The sequence below is a fragment of the Physcomitrium patens genome, chromosome 7, assembly GCF_059467195.1.
Source record: "Physcomitrium patens ecotype Gransden chromosome 7, ASM5946719v1, whole genome shotgun sequence".
Classification (NCBI taxonomy): Eukaryota; Viridiplantae; Streptophyta; class Bryopsida; order Funariales; family Funariaceae; genus Physcomitrium; species Physcomitrium patens.
This window is the reverse complement of record NC_143416.1, coordinates 1,863,759-1,886,399: the sequence shown is the minus strand read 5'-3', so window position 1 is coordinate 1,886,399 and position 22,641 is coordinate 1,863,759. Positions and strand designations below refer to the sequence as shown.

The 22,641-nt window shown below is 34.5% G+C and overlaps 3 protein-coding genes across 6 annotated transcripts; 2 read left to right on the top strand and 1 right to left on the bottom strand.

Annotated features, from left to right (window-relative positions):
• The first annotated feature begins 1,156 nt into the window (after positions 1-1,156).
• On the top strand, positions 1,157-6,519 carry LOC112284638 (serine/threonine-protein kinase VIK). Its single transcript, XM_090252238.1, has 11 exons — positions 1,157-2,351; positions 2,547-2,692; positions 2,834-2,900; positions 3,158-3,252; positions 3,426-3,546; positions 3,776-3,855; positions 3,986-4,048; positions 4,621-4,736; positions 4,992-5,077; positions 5,634-5,746; positions 5,945-6,519. Exons 1-11 carry the CDS (start codon positions 2,202-2,204, stop codon positions 6,162-6,164), a joined length of 1,257 nt encoding a protein of 418 aa, XP_090108364.1. The 5' UTR covers positions 1,157-2,201; the 3' UTR covers positions 6,165-6,519.
• A 486-nt stretch (positions 6,520-7,005) lies between these two features.
• LOC112284639 (RNA-binding protein Y14) lies at positions 7,006-9,106 on the top strand. Its single transcript, XM_024524638.3, has 4 exons — positions 7,006-7,484; positions 8,151-8,287; positions 8,536-8,681; positions 8,873-9,106. Exons 1-4 carry the CDS (start codon positions 7,172-7,174, stop codon positions 8,922-8,924), a joined length of 648 nt encoding a protein of 215 aa, XP_024380406.1. The 5' UTR covers positions 7,006-7,171; the 3' UTR covers positions 8,925-9,106.
• Positions 9,107-16,393: 7,287 nt separating this feature from the next.
• Positions 16,394-22,018, bottom strand: LOC112284333 (monocopper oxidase-like protein SKU5). Of its 4 annotated transcripts, none has more exons than XR_016504052.1 (10): positions 21,670-22,018; positions 20,513-21,230; positions 20,036-20,145; positions 19,596-19,863; positions 19,286-19,409; positions 18,729-19,089; positions 18,011-18,397; positions 17,733-17,830; positions 17,250-17,467; positions 16,394-16,555 (listed from the first exon to the last, which is right to left on the bottom strand). XR_016504052.1 is itself a non-coding variant. In XM_024524045.3 (10 exons), exons 2-10 carry the CDS (start codon positions 20,741-20,743, stop codon positions 16,474-16,476), a joined length of 1,860 nt encoding a protein of 619 aa, XP_024379813.1. In that variant the 5' UTR covers positions 20,744-21,230; positions 21,670-22,017; the 3' UTR covers positions 16,394-16,473. The 4 variants fall into 4 exon arrangements, 3 of the variants coding, with proteins under 3 accessions (XP_024379813.1, XP_073391171.1, XP_073391172.1); XM_024524045.3 differs by having other exon boundaries at positions 17,733-17,811; positions 21,670-22,017; XM_073535070.2 differs by having other exon boundaries at positions 17,733-17,811; positions 20,513-21,223; positions 21,670-22,017.
• Positions 22,019-22,641: the final 623 nt, after the last annotated feature.

Sequence of the window (22,641 nt, the reverse complement as noted above, 5' to 3'; positions counted from 1 at the left end):
TGTTAAAAATAACCAAATCAAATCAAACAATTAGCTCAGGTAAGAAGCTTTATTAGATTTATTTATTTATTTTATTTTATGTTTATTAAAATGATTCTTACAGTAGTTCTGGTGGTAGGATAGCAGGATCAGAGACTAAAATTAAGTTAATTTCCAATGGCCATGGAAGTGTTGTTATTTTAATTATTCCAAATTCTAAATCTTGTTCTCAGACCTTTGAATATAAAATTCACTCGGTATACTATCAAGCTCAATACTAAACCACCATTTTTTTATGAGGAGGAAGTTCATGATTTGAGATAGATTCTTTGTCACCCATACCCACTATGAACACTTATTATCGGAACAATTTTTATAATTATTTCTCTTTGATATTTTGATCAACATTATTTGGCCAAATCAACACTTTACCCATCAGTAACACACAAGCCGATCTCTTGGGCATCAAAATAAATAAATAAATAAATAAATAAATACATAAATAAATATCTTATAATCATGTCAATATCGTTTAATTTAAGCCCACTATTGTACGACATTAATTGCAGCACATTTGTCTGGAAGGGAGCAATTTCCAACTACTTCACCTTGGAAAAAACTACCAAATACTTAACTTTAGTTTCTAGTTTCTTAGTTTAGTTTAATTTAGTTATTTAGTTATTTAGTTATTTATTTATATATTTCTTTATATTGTTTCTTAAAATTTGGATTCTCAAATTTTCATTTTTTTTTTCATTTTTTTCTAGATTATTAGCAAAAGTACATAGAAAGAAGAAGAATTTGGGTTAGATCCACAACTATTGGATGAACATGAATTTATTCGCAAGGAACAAATTTATTCCCCTTTTGCAGTACAAATCATTCGGAAAGAATCCTTCAAAACAGCACACCACATGTCTCATCCAAATTTCTCATCCATCCAAATGGATGCATGTTGGAAATCTTTTGAAAGTCGCCTATAGGTGTACGAGATGGCCGTAGTCAACCCGTCAGAACAGGTTCTATGTACCAAACCGTAAAGCACCTATGACCGAGATCCCTTCTTATTCTCGACGTCTGCCACCGTGGCACGGTCACAGGTTCCACACGGTCACGAGCCCCGGTCCGGTCGCGGAAATGGGACCCCCACCCCGCTCGACCTTTCGGCACAGAGCTAGGGTTTAGCCATGCGTTATCGGGCTGGCTCCGAAATGGGCTCGAAATGGCTTGTCCCACGAGAGCCTCGGCGTTTGGATTTGGTCTTGGAGCGGCAATGTGTACTGCGCAGAAAAGGCCATTTTCATCTGATGATGCAAGAGAAGCCGCGGTAAATTAGGTTTTGAATTTATCTCGAGAGTTGGAAGGATTCGCCTTGCGTGGTTGGACTAGGGGTTAAGGATTTCTTGCTTCTCTTTTTAATCGTGTTTTTATTTATTTCTTTACTTCTTTCTTCCTAGATTTTCGTGGTGACGGAGTAGATTCTAGTCTCATTATCCTTCTTCCTCGTCTGCAGGCTCCTCTCGTGGTAAGAGCGTAGTGTCTAAATTAGTCAGTGATTTGAATTCTCAATTAGAGAATCAGAGGTCGAGTTTAATCGAAGGCGTGTTACCTTGTCCATTCTTTTTGGTTTCATGGTGGAAGGAGGTTACCGTTTGGTAGTGTAGGAATGTGGACAGAGAATGTCTTTGTTTTAGGTACTGAAGCAGACTGCAGACGCAGTTCTTGCAGGCAGGAGAGTAGTTTGTGTTGAATTCTAAAATTATTTGGCAGTAGTGTGCTTAGAATGGAATTTTATGTACCTGGTAATTTACGGTTTCGCTTACTAGTGGTGCACCTCCAGGCAACCTTCGATACATGTGTTAGATAGGTCAAACGATTAAATGATTTGACAGGTTGTTAAGCGGAGAATTGGCACGCTGGTGTTGAGTATCGTGGATAAACACGGTTTTTTCAATTTTCATCGTACAGAGAAAATTCCGAAAATACGTGTGAAACGACCTTAGCATGTTTTACAGATATGCATGTATGTCATGGTGAAATGGCTGAGATCATGGTTAGAGACGCCTGAATTATTTGCAGTTTCGTTTGCGTCTTGAAGTTTTAGAACCTGGGCGGAGGTTGAGGGTATTTGCAACTTCAGGAAGGGAACTTTCAAAAAAGAAGAAGAAACAGGGACTCTGCTGTATTATGCAAGTAAAGTGAACGTATCAATTTTGAAGCATATGCTTGATAATGGCACACCAGTGGATGCGGCAGATTACGATGGGCGAACTGCTCTTCACCTTGCTGCTAGTGAAGGTCATACTGCAGCTGTGAAGCTGTTACTGGAGTATGGCCCCAGTGTGAATCCTTGCGGTCGCTTTAATGAAACAGTGAGCTATTACTCCTCTCTGATGTTTGCTTTTGTTTACTTATTTTCTTTCTGTTTTATTTTGTTTTGGAAAAGTACAGCAGGTTAAACTACATCTCAAGTACAATTTGTGTTCAAGTACCTTTTTGACTCACCCCATCAACTGGCTTGATGTGTTCTAATCTTTCGATTGGTTTGTTTGGGCAACTCTGTACAGCCATTGGCAAATGCGCAAAGATATCGACACAAAGACATATGCGATTTGCTAGAAGTGAACGGCGGTTTTACAAAGGCACACAATCCTGTCACACTAGATTTGGGTTGGCATGAGTTTTTTCTAGTTTTCATTTGTCTGAGTAATCGGTTTTTATTAAGCCACGTAATTATATGTAATTATACGTAATTATATGTTCATGACAGGGAATACGAGCTAGATACAGGAATATGGATGTGATTTTAACGCCGTTATGTGTGACATTCGTGTTTGTATGTCCAGCCATAAAGTACACTTTCAACGTATGAAATTGATCCTGCGGAACTGTGCATGGAGAAAGGCCGATCTATTGGCAAGGTACAGGCACAGGCTGTAATATCCAGCAATATTGGAAAGCATTGCAGGCCTTGTAATTTGCAGGCTTGCAGTAGTGTGTGTACATCGAATCTGCAACTGCACGTTCTTTTCAGGTTCATCTTCTCTGAATTCCATAATAAAGAGTGAACTGCAAATTATGTCTCGTTACAGTAGTGAGGAATTTAGGACGGACCTACCTCGCTGTGGATATGAATATGCTAGGTTGTTAATTTTTGTTTTTGGTATCTTTCTTATAGGGTGCATTTGGGGAGATCAAAATTTTTAAATGGCGTGGAACTGCCGTGGCAGCAAAAAGCTTATTGAGTCATTTAACATCAGACCAAAAAATAGTGTGAGTTTGTTATCATCACTTTTGTGCGGTCATTGCCAATAAACTACGTACTTTTCATGAAATGCACCAGAACATGTTAGGTCATGTTAGTTGTTGCACCTTGGCAAGGACGCTTCTCCTGAGGAGTGGACATGCTCTCCATGTTAATCTAACGGATACGCGTCATCAAACAGGAAGGAATTTGTTGATGAGCTGGCTCTCCTTTCAAGGCTTCGTCATCCAAACGTCATGCAGTTCCTTGGTGCTGTATCTAAGAGTCAACCCTTTGTCATAGTAACTGAGTATCTTCCAAAGGTGGCTACATCACTCTCAATCGTGTGACATGATGTGTTTATCATCCTTATCAATTTCTATTCTATTCCCTGTACCAATTAAAGATTGGAAGCCGTTGTGTTCACCATGCAGTGTCTTTCTCTGGTTTCCTATCTTTGATCACTTTATTCCTTCCTAGGTACACGTTTCATAATTTGGCATCACATGGTCAGAATACACTCACTGTGTTACCATTGGTTTGGTATATCAGGGAGATTTACATGATTATCTTGACCGGAATGGAAAACTTGATGCTCTGACTGCTGTGAAGTTTGCCCTCGACATTGCCAAGTCTGTAACAGAATATTTATAGTTTTTCATCACTTCTTCTACTGTGCCTTACATGCACTTATAAGTGACTTCCTTGGTGTAAGTTCAGCTGCAAGTTTCAGCAATGTTACAAATTTCTTGTTGTCTGCAGGGGAATGAATTATCTTCACAAGCATAAACCCGATCCTATAGTGCATCGTGATTTGAAACCAAGGTGAGTACCTTGAATTCACATGCGTAACTAACTTTGACTTGAAAGAGTGAAAGTGGCGATAATGTGTATTTCGTAAAGAGAATTGCCTTTGTTCCTTTTTTGCTCTTTATTTCCTCGCAATTTCTTCTGTTGAAGAAAAAACATAAGGCAGGTTCGGATTACTGTTTGAGCAAGATTGTTCGGGCCCTCCCATTTTTGGGAGCATCTGTTTCCACCAGAAAAGAGCTATCAGCGTGTCGTTCATTAAGTAGTCCCAACCGGCCCTGCACTATATGAATGTTTTTACTTTAATGCAAGGAGCATAGTTATCTTGGAAGCCAATTCAGTTATGTCCCAGGGTTTTGATACGCTGAACAAATGCTTATATGAGTAAAGGTTTAATTTATAGAAGCATTTTAATTTCTTAGAGCTGAAGCAGCACTAACTGAGGAGTTTTTATGAGTGATGCAACTAATTTGTTTTGAATTTCCACGAAACCTCGTACTTTGCGTTTTTGGTATACATATTGTTGGACTTGCATGTAGTAATGCGAACCTCGTTTATGAAATATGCTTGAGCTTGTTGGATTTTAGGAATTTGTTGGTACATGAAGCAGGGTATCTGAAAGTGGCGGATTTTGGACTTGGCAAGCTTCTGGATGTCTCTGAGGCTACGCAGCAGTATTTGATGACGGGAGAGACTGGATCTTGTAAATTATTACTTTTGCTCTCATTTAGTGCGATATGGATGTGGCACCTACACTGGATTGCAAATGCGTATTTTATTTCTGATTACAGTCTACTTGTTATTTTTTGCTGTATGTAACACAGTAATCTCTTGCAGTTGATTATTGGATGCAAGTCGTTGGGCTTCTGTTCACAACGTTTTTCGTAATCTGTTGTACTTTGTGTCTATCGAAAGCATGAAGATTCTGACTGATTGCATCTTTGTGTATCTTAACCAGATCGGTACATGGCTCCAGAGGTGTTTCTGCACAAGGCTTATGACAAGAGTGTTGATGTATTCTCTTTTGCTGTCATTGTTCACGAGGTAAGTACAGTCCGAATTATCTTCTGAACCGATTCGAATCTTTATTTGTGATTTTCTAAGCTATATAAGCATCCGTTCGAAGGCCAGCATCTGCCTACTAGTGGGTTAAAGTGTGTTATTTGCCAGCACAACATAAGAATATTAGACATGGTGGAATCCTTCACAAAACTGGGGGAATTGTGTGTGCACCTCAAGTTTAAAGAACCGCGATGGTCAGAAGAATTGTACATGAGGAGGTCATTTGCCAATGACAGTTCTCAGTGGGTCTTAGGGTAGGGTGAATACTAAATATCCCAGGCGAAGTTGGTTTGTGAAGTTCATAACAGTACTACCGAACTAGGGTTTTGAAAGTGTCAATCTTCTACTGGTTGTTCGCATCTTCATCTCGCTTTCGCATCTCCTATTGTGTTTATGTATTGAGGGTCTGCATAAATCAATGAGCTAGTTATCACTTTTAATATTCCATGGCAATTTTTTGTATGAAAATCACCATTAGAGGTTTATAAATAGAACAGCACACAGTAAAGCTTCATCTAAGTTGATCGGTTTTCTGCAGTTGTTCGAAGTGGTCCATATTCGAAGTTTCAAGGGTCCAAGGACATTGCTCATTTCAGAGCTAAAGAAGGAAAGAGGCCAACTTTCTCTGCAAACACGTATCCTCCAAAGATGAAAGAGTAAGTCTTCTTGTAAATATCTGTATTATTCGATCTAGGATTCCCGCGTACAATTTAGTAGATTTCGGACCTACCTTTTTTCAAATTCAGCTATCAACGGGAAACAGAGTTGGTTGTTCACTTTGTTTTCCTATCCAGGCTCAACAGCGTAGTACATGTCGGTCTTGCTAACAATACGAGTGGATTGTCACAGTTTGCTGAATGAGTGTTGGCATCAGGACCCCACAAAGCGACCTAGCTTTTCAACCTTAATCGTGCATCTGGAGGATATCCTCCACCAAATTCAGCACAAGAAAGTGGATGGATCGTTTAGGCTGTTCACCTGCATAAGGCCTACCCCTTCGGATCCTAACAGCCCGGTTATTGCAATCCCTCGTTCAGAGAGTGGTGATGAGAAATCACTTTCTAGATAGGTAAATACCTCAGCATTCACGGCCTAACGGCTTTATTTTTATCACGAGATTAGTTTGTTTGCTTGAAAGGTTTTCAGATTGTGCAGAGGGATTTAGAGGAGATGACCTGAAACAGTGTTGATGTATTAGGTAACTTCCTCGGTCAGTGTTCTGTAAGACAATCTGTATGAAAGGATGACCGTACTTAAACTTTCTGGGAAATTGAAGTTGTTGGAGTGGCTTTTGCCTCAAAACATAAAATTGTGTGCGAAGGGTTTGCTGGGAGGGGAGGAGAAATGTCATTTTGATATCTTCAATTTTATGTGTTCAAATTTTATAGACCAACTTTATTTTGATCTCCTCAATTTTATTTATTTATTTTTATTCTCTCTCTCAATTTCATGAATAATACAATGAATATGAAAGTTGTAAATGTTTACCAAAATTATGCTACGTTTGCTATATGGATTTAACGTGCACTCAAGAAAGAGCATCTCCACAGCAACGTCTTTTTAGGTAGAATTGAGGTGGATTTTGTTGTATATCATCCATGTGGTGGTTTATGAGTGGTCCATTGATTTCACACCATGTGCAAAACGTGAAAATATTCATGAACGTAAAAAAAAAACGTTTTCTTAAATACAGTTGGGGAACGGTATGGTTCACGTGAACGAGGTATGGGAACGTATTGGAACATGGTTCATGAACCAATGGGAACGGGTGTTCGAAGTGAAGATAACCGCGAAAAGGATCCAATTTATGGACGAATGATGTATGACAAGGATGATATAATTTTCATTCGTTCAGATTAGTTCTAGGTTTGTTGCCATCGCAGTGAAGCCATTCTTCGCACTTTGCTTGTTTTGCTGCAATTGGTAGGGTTTCACCGCCTGTCTGAGCTCTAGAGGACTTTCGCCGTGGTCCATCGCATCGTTGCTACTCGCGTGTTGTCGTTGTGATTATTGGAAAGTGAAAGCCGGTGTCGATTGGATTGATTCGATAACTTCAGCGGGTGATTTGGAGGAGAAATGACGACAGCCGAGGTCGTGGACGCCGTAGACTTCGAGCCCGAGGAAGACGATCTTCTGGACGAAGATGTAGCGATGGAGGAGCTCGACGCGCCTCCCGCGCCTCCGCCGAAGTTGAAGTCCACTATTATCACGAGCGGGACAGGGGGCGGGAGTCGCATGGGTGGAGGTGCTGCAGCTGCCGCAGCAGCGGCTGGTCGTAAGACAAAGGGGCGAGGGTTTCGGGAAGAGGGCGATGCCGACCGCTCTCATCGGTACGCTGTGAAAGAATTCGAATCGCTCGATTCTGGTGGCGGACCAGGTCCTCAGCGTTGTATCCTCTTTTTGTTTTTTGTCCCTTTTGGCTGCGTAGCACTCTTCAGTTTTTCATTGTTCTCATCAGGTAATGGTGTCATTGGCCGCGCGTTGCTTCAGAAGTGTGCCTAAGCGCACAATGAAGACGCTCCACATTCTACAACACTGTAGGGGATATCATTTCGCAAGTCTGTTGTCAATTCCTGTTTCTGCGTTGTATGTGGTTTAAGCTTCGGACGCTGCTTGTTTTTTTATATATATATATTTTTCCGTGATAGTAAAGTTCGAGGTTTCGTTGAGTTTGCTGTTAGTTTTATTGACAGCCTTTTTAATTTCTGTGATGAATGATACTTTTGCCTCTGAATATGCCTTTCTCTTCATGAACTGTAGTCGACTTATCAGCTAATCGTTACAGTACTTACTTGCCGAGAGACGAATCTTGCATTAGAGTATGCTTTTTCAGCTGTAGAAATTGGGAAATGTTGGCTGTCAATTTTTTTGGGTTGACTCAGTCGTTGCGTCAAGACAGATGGCGAAATAAGCATCGCAGCATTATTCGTTTATCGTTTGTCACCAGGAATGCGGTCTATTATGGAGTAAACGAATACGCAATCTTGACCGTTAGTGATTTAAGATACTTGTTGTGTATAATTATGGTTGGATTCCCTTGACTGGTGTTCACTAGCTGTGGAGGGCTGGATCATTTTGGTCACTGGTGTCCATGAAGAGGCTCAAGAAGATGATTTACACGAGGCATTTTCCGAGTTCGGAGAGATTAAGAACTTGCATCTCAATCTTGACCGGCGAACTGGATTTGTGAAGGTTTGATTCGATGTTCATTTTCATTTATTGATGATCTGGGTTGTGTAAATATTCCACTTGTATTTATTTGATTCAATACAAGGCTAACTAGCGTCTGGGTGTACGTTTCTACGATTACATCTTTTTCCCGTATTCAGATAAAGCTTTTGTAGATGTGATGTTACTCCTGCATTCATAATGCACAGTTGTTCTTTTTCAGTCTATTCTATGTTTCTGGAATTTTTTTCTCAATGCTCCCATGCATGCAGGGTTATGCGCTAATTGAATATGAAACCAAAAAGGAAGCTCAGGCGGCAATTGATAATCAGAACGGAAAACAGTTATTAACTCAAACCATATCTGTAAACTGGGCTTTCAGTAGCGGTCCACTTCACCGTCGAAATGTTAGGAGAAGGTGAGTGCCTGTTGTTGTTCTTGTTCGGTGATTGCCATTCAATGACATAATATAGGTTTTGTCTAAATTGTTGATTTGTAGCATTGATCTCTTAAGACATGTTGAGCAGACTGAACGTATGTTACCATTATCGTCACTGTAATTGGGGAGGCAGTCGTTATTCTGAGCTCTTGTCTTTGATGGTACTGTAGGTCGCCTCGAGGTGGTCACAGGTCCCGCAGCCCTACGCGAAGACGTTTTTGAGTAGCAAGTGCATGTTGATATGTTTACGTGGAAGTTTTTGTGAGGGAAGGCAATTGTCACTTACTGTTCAAGTGCCACAGTAAGATGAGCACGATTACTCATTTCTAGGTGGACTCCTGTTTGTATACCGACTCCCAGTCTTCAACCCTTGATGAATACGTACTTTTATATTGTGAAAGACATTCGTGGTGTGTAATCTGTGTATTCTTGGTCTTGGTTCACTGCCACATGTATGTTCAGTAGATTGGTCGCCGGGCGACATCTACTTGACTCAATGGAATTATGTGCTAGTATTTTTTTGGGCATAAGTCAATATTGGATAATCCTTCATTTTTAATACTGATGTTTCAATGGCCCTTGAAAAAAGAGAGTAATCTACTTGTGAATGTTGATAATGAATCTAGCTGTTAGGGGTTGAGTTTCAATGACAAGAGCTCTACTTGCAATTTACAAGGTTATAAATAATAGAGACAATTATGTGATAGGATTTAAAATACTCACTTAGCTATGTTGGTTTTTTTTTTCATGTTAAGTTGCATGAGGTGGTTGAAAGAAAGTATTGAATAGAAACATAACTAGTGCTTGCTTTGTTATTAATAAACTAGCCTTGAAGACATTTGCATGACCAATTGGCATATTCCTTGTGTCCTTAATATCCATTTAATTGAGGCCAAAAATATTTATAAGTACAATGGATAATTTGATTGTAGTATTAATGTTTTATTCTAAGATATTCCAAGGTCTTTTGCATATTAGTAAAAATTTGATGTTAGATATGCTTAGGTAAAAATCATAAAACAAAAAAGTGCCTAATATTACTAAATTCTAAGTCAAAACTTAAGACTAATATGCAAAAGACCTTGGAATATCTTAGAATAAGATATTAATACTACAATCAAATTATCCATTGTACTTATAAATATTTTTGGCCTCAATTAAATGGATATAAAGGACACAAGGAATAACCTATAGATTTGGATGATTTCATGTTAATCAGAAATATAATAGAAACAATTAGAAGAGAATTACAAGAAAAAATTCTAATAACTTTAAAGACACAAATAACTTTTGTATTCTACATAGAAATAATTAGAACAATGTAAAAAATAATGGTCATCATTTGGTAGAGGTTATTTGAAGTGTGGCAAGAAAAAAATAGATCTTAAAATCAAACCACCTTGAATGATTCTTAGATTATAGTAATATAGACTACATTATTGTTTGGTGAGAATGTTTTTGACTTATTGTGTGGATCAAAAAGAAAAAAATTCTAATAACTCTATTATGATACATTGTGATTCTATGCTTACTTTAAACACAACCAATTCTATAATAAAAGCTATGATGGTATAAACAAGCTCTTTGGTGAAAAATGTATGTAATCAAGTTATTGCCTTTAATTATAAAGTAGATGAATCTTTATTGATTGCTACCATCCAATTTTTACTCAAATTAATGCATATAGTCTTTTCAATTTATGACACTACAATTAGATTCAATATCATTATTTCACAATTTGCACAACAAATGAATGTTTTTAAGATTCAAAAGATGATCTTTTCAACTACAATATACATTAGTGATTTTAGTGGTAAAGAAATAACATAACAACAATCTAATAGTTATATTTGGAAGGAATTTAAATAATTATTAGATTACAATATTCTTACAAATTTAAAGCCATTTTCATCAATTACAATTCATAAGACAATATTATTTCTTAAATTCTATACATTATATAAATGTACCACTTCAATAATAGATAAAATAAAATAATAGCATAGCATGGTTTTTAGAAGTAAACACAAAGAAACTTGGTTTAGCTAGAACCAAAATTTATAAAATATAACATCAATATAAAAACTCAACACATTCTTCTTGTTTGATTTAATGGAAAATTTTCAAATCTAAAAAGGCTATAACTTGTATCTTTTATTAAAGTCACAAAACACATTCCATCAAAACAAAAATTCTATAATTATCAAACTTAATATTACTTTAGTGTTATCTCTTTGATTAATAGAAAACAAATAATTTGTTTGCACCTTTGATAATAAATCCAATAGAAATAATACTTATATATAACAATTAGTAAAATAAATACTTATATTTGTAAGTAGATCTATTAGTATTTTTTTATATATATATAGCAACTAAATACATGTTCAATTTTTAATATTATGAATATATCTATCAATGCCTATGACTAATTCAAGTAATTATGGAAACATGTAGTTACTACAAACAAAATTTATTCTAATTGTGCCAACATCTATCTATAAATATTAATCTACAATGACTCTTAAGTATCTTTAGAATCTATATAAAATATTCATCTAAATCTAATTCATGTAATACTAGTATTAAAAATATAAATATATACAAAATTTTAAAAGACAATACTTTTTTGAATTATTGAAGAAGAAAGAAAGTAAAAAAAGAAGATACAGAAATAAGAAAGAAAGAAATTATAATGGGTATTGTCTAATAAAAGAAAACTAGAAAGTCTTAAATCAAAATTAGAATATCATAATAATATTGACAAGATTAAAGCTGGATCTACTCTTGCCTCTATATGCACTAGCTATTAAAAAGACCTTGTAAAAGCTTCCTATGAACTACAAGACTTATGGCCTAAAGATCAAATTGTAAGTTTCTTCTAATGGAAGTTTTTAAAAATTAGAAACTTGTGGAACAAGTTCGAATAATGATATGACATGTCTATATAAATCCAAGATCTAATTTGAATCTATGAAACTTCTATGAAGTTTGTTTATGAGAGATACTATCTACCTAATATGTTCTATATACTTCTACTTACTTCTATTTATTTAAGTAATGTAAGCATCCATTACAATTAGACAATATTGTTAATAACTCAAAATATCTTCATATTTTTTGAAACCAAGTCACTATTATATATATCACCTTTTACACACATGTTTATCTTTAATCTTTCTATTGATTTGAAAAAACATAGCTTATAAAAAAATATTTGATTATGAGATTGTTCAAAGTTTTAAGGAATTAATGCCATATATATATATATATATATATATATATGCTTAAAAAATTAATGGAGGAATTCTACTAGAATAAAAACACGAAAACTTTGCAAAGGACTTAGATTTTAAAGAAGTTAATTACTAAGTGACTTAAAGTACACACATAAAACTCCTTCAAACCATGTCAACAATCTAAATGACACAAGAGTAAGAAAGATTTGCATTTTAGTTTCTTCTTCTATAACACATCTACTAGTAAATAATACATCATTTATAAATAATAGAATACTATGGATTATTAAATAAATATTTGAATATAGTAATATTTTTATATTTAAAATATATTAAAAAATATTATAGCTCAATTTCATTAATTTTTTTTAGGAATGTATTTCTAATAATAAAAAGTAATTAAAATATTATTAAAAATAAAAATCATAAATCCAAATATTTTAGATAATTATTATTCTAAGATGAAGAAAATACTTATGACTCATTAAAATCTCAAATTTACTTAAAATTTTATTATTTTTAATTTAGAAGTAAACTGGACTTCTTTTTAAACCAAAAAAAAAATTACTAGTATGATTACTTAGAATGTATTTGAATGTAAAAACTTTAATTCATATTAATATTCTTTCATAGTAGATTATAAATACTCATTAAAGAATATAAATATCTTATAGTTGAATGAATATTCTTTCATAATAGATTACAAATATTCATAAAATCTTGGCTTGTTATTTTTTTTTATAAAGAATGTTTTTTTTCAAGGTCTAGAAATTATTTAAATACCCAAGGCATGGTAGGTGATTCATATCAAAAATTGCAAATTCATCTCCAAGATCTACAAACCCACCTCAAAGACCTACAAACTCAAGTAATTTTAAAAAGGGCTCAAGTTCAACTAATCTAATACAACAAATAAAAATAAGTGTTAATCTAAGATTATCATCTAAAAGTCTTAATTCTTAATTTTTAATTATTAATTCTAATTTCTATTAATTAATAATTCTTTAAAATAAAAAAATATTTAGTAGATTTTTTTAAAAAATAGAAAATATTTAATATATAAAGGTATTTAAATAAGAAGAAAAGACTTAAAAAATGAAAAAAAAAACTTTGATATTAAAAAAAATCAAAATATAAAGAGAGGACTTAATATGAAAAGAATTGAAAGGAAAGCTAGTGTAAATAGAATTAAGAAAAGAAAAGTTCGTGTGAAAAAGTAAAGTGGTTAGTTACCTATTTGATTAAAAGACAAGGTGGTTAAAACCATGTTAGGTAGTTAAGATAGTTAGAAATAGAATAGACTTACTAAATCTAAGTAGTAATAAAAGAATCTTATAATTTAAAATGATAAATAGCCTTAAACTTATATGAATAATATAATGATAAGAATCAAAATAAAAAGATTATATTTGATATTTTATTATTTTTTTTCTATCTAATTTTTTAATATATATATAAGTCTTAAGCTTTAAGTTAGAGAAGGATTCAAAGAAAGATTCATGAAAATTTTTAGGTTTACAATTCAAGATTGAAGAAACCTTAGGACTAAGTCTATGACATTAGAAATCAAGTGAATGATTACAAGACAAGGTTCATTAAGTATAAGCTAAAGTTCTACTTTAAAGCAATCAATATCATCGAATTACTTTAACTTTGACAAAGACTTATGTAACAACAATAAGATATTGTAAGACATATAAAGACATGAAGAAGAGATCAAAGAACAAAGATGACTAAGACAATTTCAATGACTAAAAGAAAGTAATTAATTTCAACAAAGTAATAAACTTCAATAAAAATGACCTTGATAGATTGATTAATCTTGACCTTGATATTAATTATAAAACTTGCATCTAAGCTACAACTATTGGAAGACAAGGAGTGATCTTTATTAAGAGATACTATAAGTATAGAGATAGCTCTTATGTGAAAGTAAAGAAAGAATATTCTAAAATTTTCAAGGTGTAAGAATCTAAGTATTCAATAAGGAAGACAAAGTATTTGAACAAGTATTTGAACAAGTATAAAACATATAGGAATAGCATTGCCAAAGAATTTTTAATGTAATTAAAATTAATAATCCCATATATCTTATTATAAAATTATAAAAATTAATAAGATATTTAAATAAAATATATTTTAAATTTAAATTTTTTATATTCTAACATATATAAAAAAATTACATAAAAGAGACTTAAAAAAATTTCTATCTATTTTTTAAATATATTTTTTAATAGTTGTAATAAATTTTTTATAATTTTTTTTTCAAGCTTTAGAAAAATCAAAATTTCATGCCTATTTCATATATTTATTAAAAAATATTTTTTTAGGTGAAAATAAAACAATTAGAATTAACGGATTTTATACAAAATTATTTCTAATTAAAAGGGGTGTTAGATAAAGATGCTTTTTAGTCCTATATTCATTTAATGTTGTAAAGAATATCTATATCTTGATAATATTATTTAAATAATATTTATTGGCATAATTATTTTTTATTTTTATTTTTATTTTATCATTGATAGAAACATATTTTATAACTTTTTAATGTTTTAAACTCATTTTTGAAATATTAACAACTAAATTTGTATGTAACTAGTTCTTTAAATATGCACATGCTGCTCTTTGAGATAATTTTTCAATTCCTTATTTGTTACTCATTGCAAATACTATTGCAACCTCTATTGTTATTCATTGTTGTACCACTTTATTTATTATTGCACTTTGTTTATTTTTTAAAGTTTGTAGGATATAACTACATCCTTTTATCTATACATGCATACATCTTTGTTGGTTTAAAAATTATGTTGTACTTATTTAGACTATCTCATCATTATCGTGCTAGTTGTTGCATAAGACAAAGAAAATGTAGCTTTACAATTATTATAGATGTAGATTTGTACTACAAGATTTTCAACAATGAGCTTATAGGAACCTTAGATTATTACAACTTGGGTGTCAATGATGTGATTTTTTAGCAAGACAATGATTTAAAGCATACTTCTTAAAAGATAAAAGAGTACTTTGAAGAACTTGGCTTACAAGTGATACAATAGATTGCATAATTTCTAAAATTCACACTAATAAAATACTTTTAGAGCATTTTAAACATTGTTTGAATACTTGATCAACACAGCCATCTTAAATAATGGAATTTTTAGAAAAGATAGAAGTGGATTAGAAAGAAATTGGTTAAAAGGTCATTTTTAATCATATATTAATATCATTAAATAGAAGTGATTTTAATGGCAAAAAGAGAGCCAACAAAGTATTGACTTACTAATCAAAAAATTGTCTCAATATCTTCTAAGTCCATATTATCTTATTATTCTTTGGTGACACAATTAATTGCTATGATTTTTGCATTAGATATAAAACTAATAGTATTTAATTCATTGCTTAAGCAGTATTTTATATAAAATTATAGAAAGATTGAAATAAGATAAGATATGGACTAAATACAAACATTGAAGTAATTTTTTGAATCATTGTACTCTTTACTAAATAGTTTTTAGGTACTCTTAAGAGACATTTATCCAAAAATTTCTAAATATTAATTGATGAATGCTAATCCAATTGCAATTAGTAAGTGCTATTAAATTATATATAGATTTTGATTTTTATATGTAAGTAGATTATTAGACTAATAAATCAAAATAAAATTGATAAATTATGATTATTAATTATTTTATTTATAAATATTGATTCCTCTAAATTCTTCTATGATACTTTTAAAACATTATTTTGATAGAATCAAGATTTATTGTTTATTGATAGATACATATACAAGTGGCTATATTTTATTTATATAGACTCCAAAGTATAAAAGATCTATTCTATGATTCTTTCTATTCAATCTTCTTGGGTGAAGTAAGGTAAAAATATAAATTCAATATGGACCAAATAGATTCTATAATGTATTTTATTATTACTTTTTATTATAATGGCATTCTATATTTTATATAAGTAAAAATCTTTTTAGATTTAAACACTATTTAAACCTATATGCTCAAAGAAATGATTGTGTATCTAACATAGTCTTTTAAATATTTACCAACATTTATACATTGAAAAAAAAAATACTTAATTTTGTTGCTTCAAATTAAAAATAATTAAACTATTTTAATTTTGCTTCTAATCAAGAATGTCACATTATGAAAAAATTTATCTCTTTAGATAGAAAAATTTTATTTTAATTATCTTAAAAATCATATTGAAAGAATCTTAAAAGTAGCTCGAATCAAATATATATATATATATATATATATATATTAAATTGGCAAGACATTTGATTCAAGCCTTGTATTTGTAAAGAAACTTTGCTCATTTGGCTTATATAGCAATGAATGCTTAGCAAAATTAAGTTTTTCTATCATTGATACTTAATATTGGTTATGCAATATTATATTTAAATTTAAATTCAACTATCTTTGTGTCATAAAATATAATTCATATTTTACATTATTTTATATTTTTATTGATAGTTTTTTCTATTTTTTTTTAAAAACTAAATTGCTTAGAAAGTACTAATTCTATATTAAGCAATATAAAAATACATTAACTAGTACAAAATATATTGCATTGTAAACATTAATAACAGATGCTTTGGATATCCTGCAATACAAACAATATGTACATGTCAAATATCCATTGTAATCAGTGTATTTACTTTTTTCAGATTATCTAGAAAAAAAATTAACTATATGAACTTAAATTTGAAATATAGTATGTTAAAAGCCAGCTCAAATTGATTGAGAAAACTGTATTAATTTCAACCACTTAACATATGCCATTGTACAATACTAAATCTGATTAACCAAAATTTATTTTGTATACTATTTTTTTCCAAATTTTAATAATACTATGTTTCACACACAAACACACTTTTTTTTTAATATATATATATATATATATATATTGTTTTGGGTGCAAAAAATGCGATTTTTGTTAATTTCATTCATTTTTATAATTTTTTGATGATTATGAATGTACCTATATGAACAAACATGTGATTTATCCTATGGATTATGGAAAAGTTGTAGAATTTGATGTGATACTTAAGATAATTCCGAGAGTGTAGGTCCCTAGAGCTACGTATTCATTTAAAACGTACACACAAGTAATCAAATAAACAAATAAAAATGAAGACATGAGAACCAAGGAGTAAATAGGTTTCACGACTTCAAAAAGCAGCATGCGTGGAGCTGAAGCATCCTTTATGATGAAGGTTGAATACTATCTAAATCAATTCAAAGCAATGGCAATGAGGAAAACAGGGAGAGGATGATATGATAGGGCAGAAGCTTACTGAGCTTTTTGCTTATAAGAAAGCCACCCACAGTGTAAGGCGTTGTCTGGAATGGGAGTCTCCGAGTAGGGGCTGTGCATAGGCAACACTTCGGGGTTCACTACGCGCAAATACAGCTCTTGACCTAAGTACTGACGTTGCAAATTCTCAGATCGCAAGTTCCAGACTCCCACATTATCGAGCATCACCATGACTGCTGTCCATGACTGTGGAAAGACCTGCAAATTCATAAACAAAATCCAAAGTACGTGTGTTATTATGGTCAAAATTAGGGATGTGCATCTCTCATTCCGTCTCTACATGTTCAACCACAATAGCAGCTAAATATAAGCTAATTCATCATCCTAAGATTTGGCAGAGTTTTATGAGTCCCTACTCAGAATTCTTCGAAACAGTCCTTTTGTACCATTTCAGCTCCTCACTCCTTCATGCTTGCATGACGATAGAACCATAAGACTGAGTATGTGTGAGGAGTTTAGAAACCTGTGTTGTGCAACGAGCAACTGCATCCACATTGTTGTACTGGCTCCGGCTTGTCGGACTCCATCGACCGTGATCCATGCTGCCATTTCAATGTTCCCCTGGTTAGAATCAAAAGTAATCAAATTAATTTGACATATACAGAGATGGGACATCTTTTTACACACCCCTTTCAAGTTCAATGAAAAGTTATACGTCCCCTAACATAAAATATGAATTAGGAGATGTGGGGAACCGGCCTGTGACATTCACTTAGTTTTAACAAAAATGTATAGACTTACCCAACTACCCAGAAAGCATATCCATCCAGATGCCAGCTCTGCAACGTTGCCTCATTATTTTCAAACACCATCTCCACGAATGCCTTGTACTGACCACTCACAACTGCAGTTGCCAATGTGGGCTCAAATATAGGCATTATCTCTTGTTGAGAGTAGATTGACGGCCAAGCATCTAAAGTGTATACACCCGAGCTAATGTTGTAGAAATCAGCCAGTTTCAAGGGTGTGGTGGTTGGAACAAAAGAAATATTATTTATTGCAAATCTGTGATGCCCATCAATGGCTGGACCAGAGTTTTTGAAGATAAAAGTTTGAGAGGGGTCGATGCTTCCATAATGGAATGACCCCTGCGGATTAGGTCGGGCTGCTCCAGCAGTCAAATTCCATCTGCCAACACAGACAAGTCTAGGCGTTACAAATTCGTTGGTGTTCAAGAGACAGAGTGAATCAGCCTTCTTGAACTTGATATTCTCAGTTGCAATTCTGTGATATCGTAATATTTTTCAACCACGAAAGAAATTAGAAATCGAAAAACATATTATAGGTCCTTACAAATACAGCGCATATTCCGTGACGAAGTGGAATTATGTTTATCGGGGGGTAGACATGACATATCAACGCTGTGTGCAGAGCATGCAAAATGATCGGCAGTGACCACGAAACCAAAACTCATGATCCTGTTTCAAAATATCGGACCTCTCACTGTTGATGTACTTACGTGATGGATCGTGCTTGTTCGAGTGAGAACGATATATCATCAGGATCAGGTCCAAGAGGATGTGGACCAGACGCAATCACATTGGAATCGCTGTAATGCATCAGAGCCACTCCAGCAGCATCATAAAAGGTTGTTGCATTTTCGAACCGAGGACTTGCCATAATGTAATAGTCTCTGCTCGCTTGATCTGCTGTTACAATGACGGAGTAGGACTGACCAACATGCACATCCAGATTGTTGAGCGACTTCTGTTGTGTGTAGGAACCCTCCGTCTCAACTAATGTCATTTCATGACCCTGTATCCGAAAGTTTAGAGTCGTTTTTACTCCCACATTTGAGATGCGGAGACGGTAGGTTTGCCCTGCGTGTCACAGCATCCTACAAAGCTAAGCTGCAACAGAATCATTCGTTCCTAAAACTATCTGTCACCACTTGGATCATCTGTCCCTCACTGTATTTTACCAAATCAGTTTTTTAGATTGGGACGAGCGAAGTTCGGATACAAAACGTCGGATTAAGTGTAAGAGATGGTTTAAATACGAATTAAGTGAACGTACCACGTTCTACAGGCAGAACCCAGCATCTAGTTGAGTCTACCCTACTGTAAGGTCCAAAGCCATTAATTAGAACTCCATCGGGCCGGCCTATCAGGTCTCCATCCTCCAATGTTTGTCGTAAGTCCTGTCGATCGTTAAACAAGCGAACTTCAACGGTGGCCAGGTCTGTGAGGGTTATACATGAGCATAACATCTGTGTCTAGTCTGAAGACTTGCATGTGAAACGTTTAGAGCACTATTCTTCTGATCTGTTAAGTATACAAATTAAGCGCTACAAGAAAGTGAACAGATTGTGTTTTGAAGCTGAAACCTTGTGGCTACGGGTGTACCAATCACCAATAAGCACGAAGACGTCCACTAGGGGTTCGACAAACGGTGAAGGCACTCTGGGGGAATCTATGCGGATTCCACCATAGCCACCAGCAGCTCGCTGGAATCGAGTGCTTGGGAAGTAGAAGAAACTGCCAATTTGATCCTTCACCTGAAACTTGTAGGTCCAGTTCCAATGTGAAGGAATCTCACAATTTGTTCCCGACACCCCGTCTTGCCATGAATTGTGTCGATGTTGTATGCCGTCCCTTCAAATTCCAATAATGTGTGCATTTTCCTTTAATGTACATACTTTAATATCATCTTTTCTACGCATTCTGTTATTGGATCTGCATCAGGTTCAGACTTCAAAATTTCAGATTTTCATTTTATTTTATTTTTTCTGTGAAGGCAAGCGACCATGTTGGGCTAGGCGCAAACCAGGTGAACAATATAGGCTCATCCAATCGGTTGAACACGTTCACCTCCACCACGTCGTTGGTCTTAGCAACTATGGTTGGCCCGGGCAGTTCCCCGTTGATTACTATCACCTGCATCCAAAATTCATGGTAACATTCATTGAGTGCAGCCTAAGTTTTTGGTCAGTACGTTTTCTAATTCTTTTCATTTCGCCTCAGTACTCATCCCTTATTAAAGGCTTGAGATGCATTTGCTGCTTGTCACCACATATTAAGAGCATCAATGGAGAGGCTGGTTCATTTGTAACGGAACAGCAGTACTGCTTAATAAAATTCTGATTAAACTGAAAACGGCTGCCTACATGTTGTCATTCTAAAAATTATTCAATCGTTGTCATGTAGCGTATGCTGTAAGGATGATCTGTTTACAAATTAGCTAGTTTCAATTTTCTGACCACCAAAGTTGGAAATCACAGCTGATGCGTGGACGAAAACCAACCTGTTGAGGTTTTCCCAAGGGTGATTTAGTGATGTACGAGACGTTCCACACCAACACAATGTCAGGATCACCTGGTGAAATTAATTCTGGCAAGGCACACACGACACTCGTAGCCATCATAGTCGCTATCCAAAGAACAATTGGCCATGATGCCAGAAATTCTGATTTCGTAAGGCTTTTACGACGCTCGCAGTTTACATGATTATGAAGAGAAGCCATCCCCACATTCATCACCTTCTCTCCTCCTCAGTTTTCTCTCGACACTCACCGCTGCTCAACTACTGTAGTGTTAGTGGAGACTGAAATGTGTGTTTGTTGGTAACGTCTGAGTTGATCCCGCTTTCAACTAGCGGTTTATGGCTGACGTCTTGGTATGCATCATGTTCTGAAATGCTGAGAATTGGATCCACTGTCCGTATCAATATCCGTAGTCACATGATATTCTACATTGGTATCATGGAAAAACAGTCTGGATTTGTATCCATCAAGGGTGACGCTCAGCTGGACTCCGTTTACCGCTGCATCAGCTCAAATTTTCCGTGGGTGACACTCATAGAACGTCGCATAGTGATATTTCCGACAATTTATCACACTGATGGTTCACAATTCCTCGCAATTCGAACTGAGAAACATCCTGCCTCCGCCTTAGTAAATCTTCAAGTCAAACACTTCAGGATTTCTATCTGGATCAACCTCGCAGCCACTCATTGTCTGTTACCTTTTATTCCACAAAAAGAATAAATAAATAAATAAATAAATAACAATTATACAATCGACGTTCTCTTCGCTTTACAAAAATGAAGACAAAAAAAACAACTCGCAGTAAATCTCAGCACACACTACCCCGGTGAACTAAACTGAACTTGCAGATCACGATATCACCCAGGCCTTTTACTTCCAAAAACCCCGTGCACAGAAAGATTCTCCTAATGCAAGAACAACCACAACAAACAAAAACGTCCAACGAATCCTGCAGCTGGAAATGGATCTCAAGTGCATTGAAAACATGAACACATAGCTAGGACCTTCACCACGCTCACACTCCAACGGAGGTATACTACAAGCGCATCAACAAAGCTTCCACAACGCAAAATCGCCAAAAGAAAAAAGAACGACTCCTCTCTCCAACAACTTTAAAAAAAAGGAAGACGACTCGCCTTCTTCCTCCACAGTGATTTTCTCCGCGGGGCCTACTCCGGCAACGCCATTCACAAGCCTACAACACGGCACGGAACCCGATCCTTCGAAAAGAACAAACTGGCGAGCTCTAAGGCGCAGAGCAAGTGGTAGAGTGTAGAAGTGAATGAAGCGAAGACGTCTTGAGGTGGAGCTGGAACCAGTGGTGTGCAATCCTCGGTGGGATCATAACTGCTCCGGCAATCACAATGGCGCAGGACGAGCGCATCCAGGCCACAGGCCATGGCCCTCTGACGACGCCATAGCCAATGGTTCTCCTCCTCCTCTGCAGAAGTTAGTTACCACGACCACCGCTACGTTGGAGCCTCCCCCCCCCCCCCCCCCGCCGGCCATGTGTGCTGGTACTCACCCTTGGCGCCCAACAGACGAACGTTCTTCATTCATCCACGTCTTCTCATCCTTTTCTTGTGCTTCTCTTCATTCATCCATTTCTGTCGCCATTATACATCGCGGGCTCCAGTCACCGGGATACCTCTGTGGCCCTGATCCCACGGTGTCTTCAATTTTTGTCTCTTGCCAAGAAAATGATTTCGCGATTTAGATAGTTGCTTTTTTACAAGTTGTGGGTGTTTTTTAATATTCAGTTATTATTTTAATTTTAAAAAATATTATATTTTTTTAGAAAAAAATTGATATGAGTTTTTTAAACAAATAAAATAGTTTTGGAAATTTCTTATTTCTAATTCAATGTTTTTAAAAGGAAATAGTCTTTAGAATTCAAGGGTTGGAGGATAAGAAGTCATAATAAAGGAAAAAAAAATATTAATTTTTACAATGGCACAAAAGCATAATGATTAAAGTTGAGATCTTAAAGATAAATATACCTATATTTTAGTTTTTTGAAACCAAATTTATTTTAAAATCCATTCATTTTGTGATACATCTGTTTAATATCATAATCTTAGTTGATTCGGATAATATTTTATTAAAAA